Genomic DNA, 1178 nt, shown 5'->3' with positions numbered 1-1178 from the left:
CTCCATCTCACCCCACTCCATCCCATCCCATTCCATCCCACCCCATTCCATTCCATCCCACCCCACCCCACTCTGCCCCAACCCACCCCGCGGCGCCCACGCCTCCACCACCACCACCACCTCCTCCTCCCCCCAGACTTCGTGGTGCACCAGGTCCTGCCCTTCCAGTCGGTGTCAGCCGAGCCCTTCACCTACTCCAGCGACCTGTACGTGGCCCTGGCCCAGCCTGGTGCCAGCACCTGTGCCATCCTCAAGTGGGACTACGTGGAGCGCAGGCTGCGGGACTTCGACCGCATCCCTGGTAAGACCTCAGGGCTTGGGAGGGGGGTGGGTTTTCTCCCCCCACCTCCTGCCTGTGACCCGGTGTTGCCCACCAGCCCACTCGGCCGTGCACTGCAAGCCCATCGTGGCCCAGGAGCAGCTCTACGTGGTGGTGGCTCAGCTCTTTGGGGGTTCCTACATCTACCGCTGGGACACGGCGGTCGACAAGTTCATCAAGATCCAGGACATCGACGGCCAGAAGACCAGGAAACCCAACGACATCGAGGCCTTCCAGATCGAAGGGGACTGGTATTTCGTCATCGCCGACAGCTCCAAAGCTGGTTCCACCAGCCTCTACCGCCTCGACCAGAACGGGTTCTACTCCCACCAAACCCTCCACGCCTGGCACCGCGACACCGACGTGGAGTACGTGGAGAACGAGCTGAAACCCCGGCTGATCGTCTCCAGCAGCTCCCAAGCCCCCGTCATCTACCAGTGGAACCGGGCGCAGAAGCAGTTCGTGCTGCAGGGGGAGGTGGGGGAGATGCTGGACGTGCAGATGGTGAAGCACTTCAGGGTGAGGAAGGAGCAGTTCCTCTGCCTCAGCCGCTACATCGGCGACTCCAAGGTGGTGCGGTGGGAAGGGCAGCGCTTCGTGGAGCTGCAGACCCTGCCTTCCCGGGGCTCCATGGTGATGCAGCCCTTCCTGGTGGGTGGCAGGCAGTACCTGGCCTTGGGAAGCGACTTCTCCTTCACCCACGTCTACCTGTGGGAAGAGGAGAAGCAGAAGTTCCTCAAGTTCCAGGAGCTGTCGGTGCAGGCGCCGCGGGCGTTCCGGTACGTGCCCGCCTCGGACGTCCAGCTCCTCCTGGCTCCCAGTTTCAAGGCCAACACCTTGGTCTACAGGCACGGGGTGG

The 1178-nt window shown here is 63.8% G+C and overlaps 1 protein-coding gene across 1 annotated transcript in view; it reads left to right on the top strand.

Annotated features, from left to right (window-relative positions):
- Positions 1-1174, top strand: part of LGI3 (leucine-rich repeat LGI family, member 3) — a gene marked incomplete at its 3' end in the record, with an annotated part of 5466 nt that extends 4292 nt beyond the window's left edge. Inside the window, exons 3-4 of the mRNA XM_010000717.1 lie at positions 137-301; positions 378-1174. Of these exons, the coding sequence (XP_009999019.1) occupies positions 137-301; positions 378-1174 (962 nt within the window). The remainder of the gene's footprint in view (positions 1-136; positions 302-377) is intronic.
- Between the last annotated feature and the right edge of the window lie 4 nt (positions 1175-1178).

The sequence above is a fragment of the Chaetura pelagica genome, unplaced genomic scaffold (assembly GCF_000747805.2).
Source record: "Chaetura pelagica isolate M959 unplaced genomic scaffold, ChaPel_1.0 scaffold1956, whole genome shotgun sequence".
Classification (NCBI taxonomy): Eukaryota; Metazoa; Chordata; class Aves; order Apodiformes; family Apodidae; genus Chaetura; species Chaetura pelagica.
This window is presented reverse-complemented; position numbering and strand designations above follow the sequence as displayed.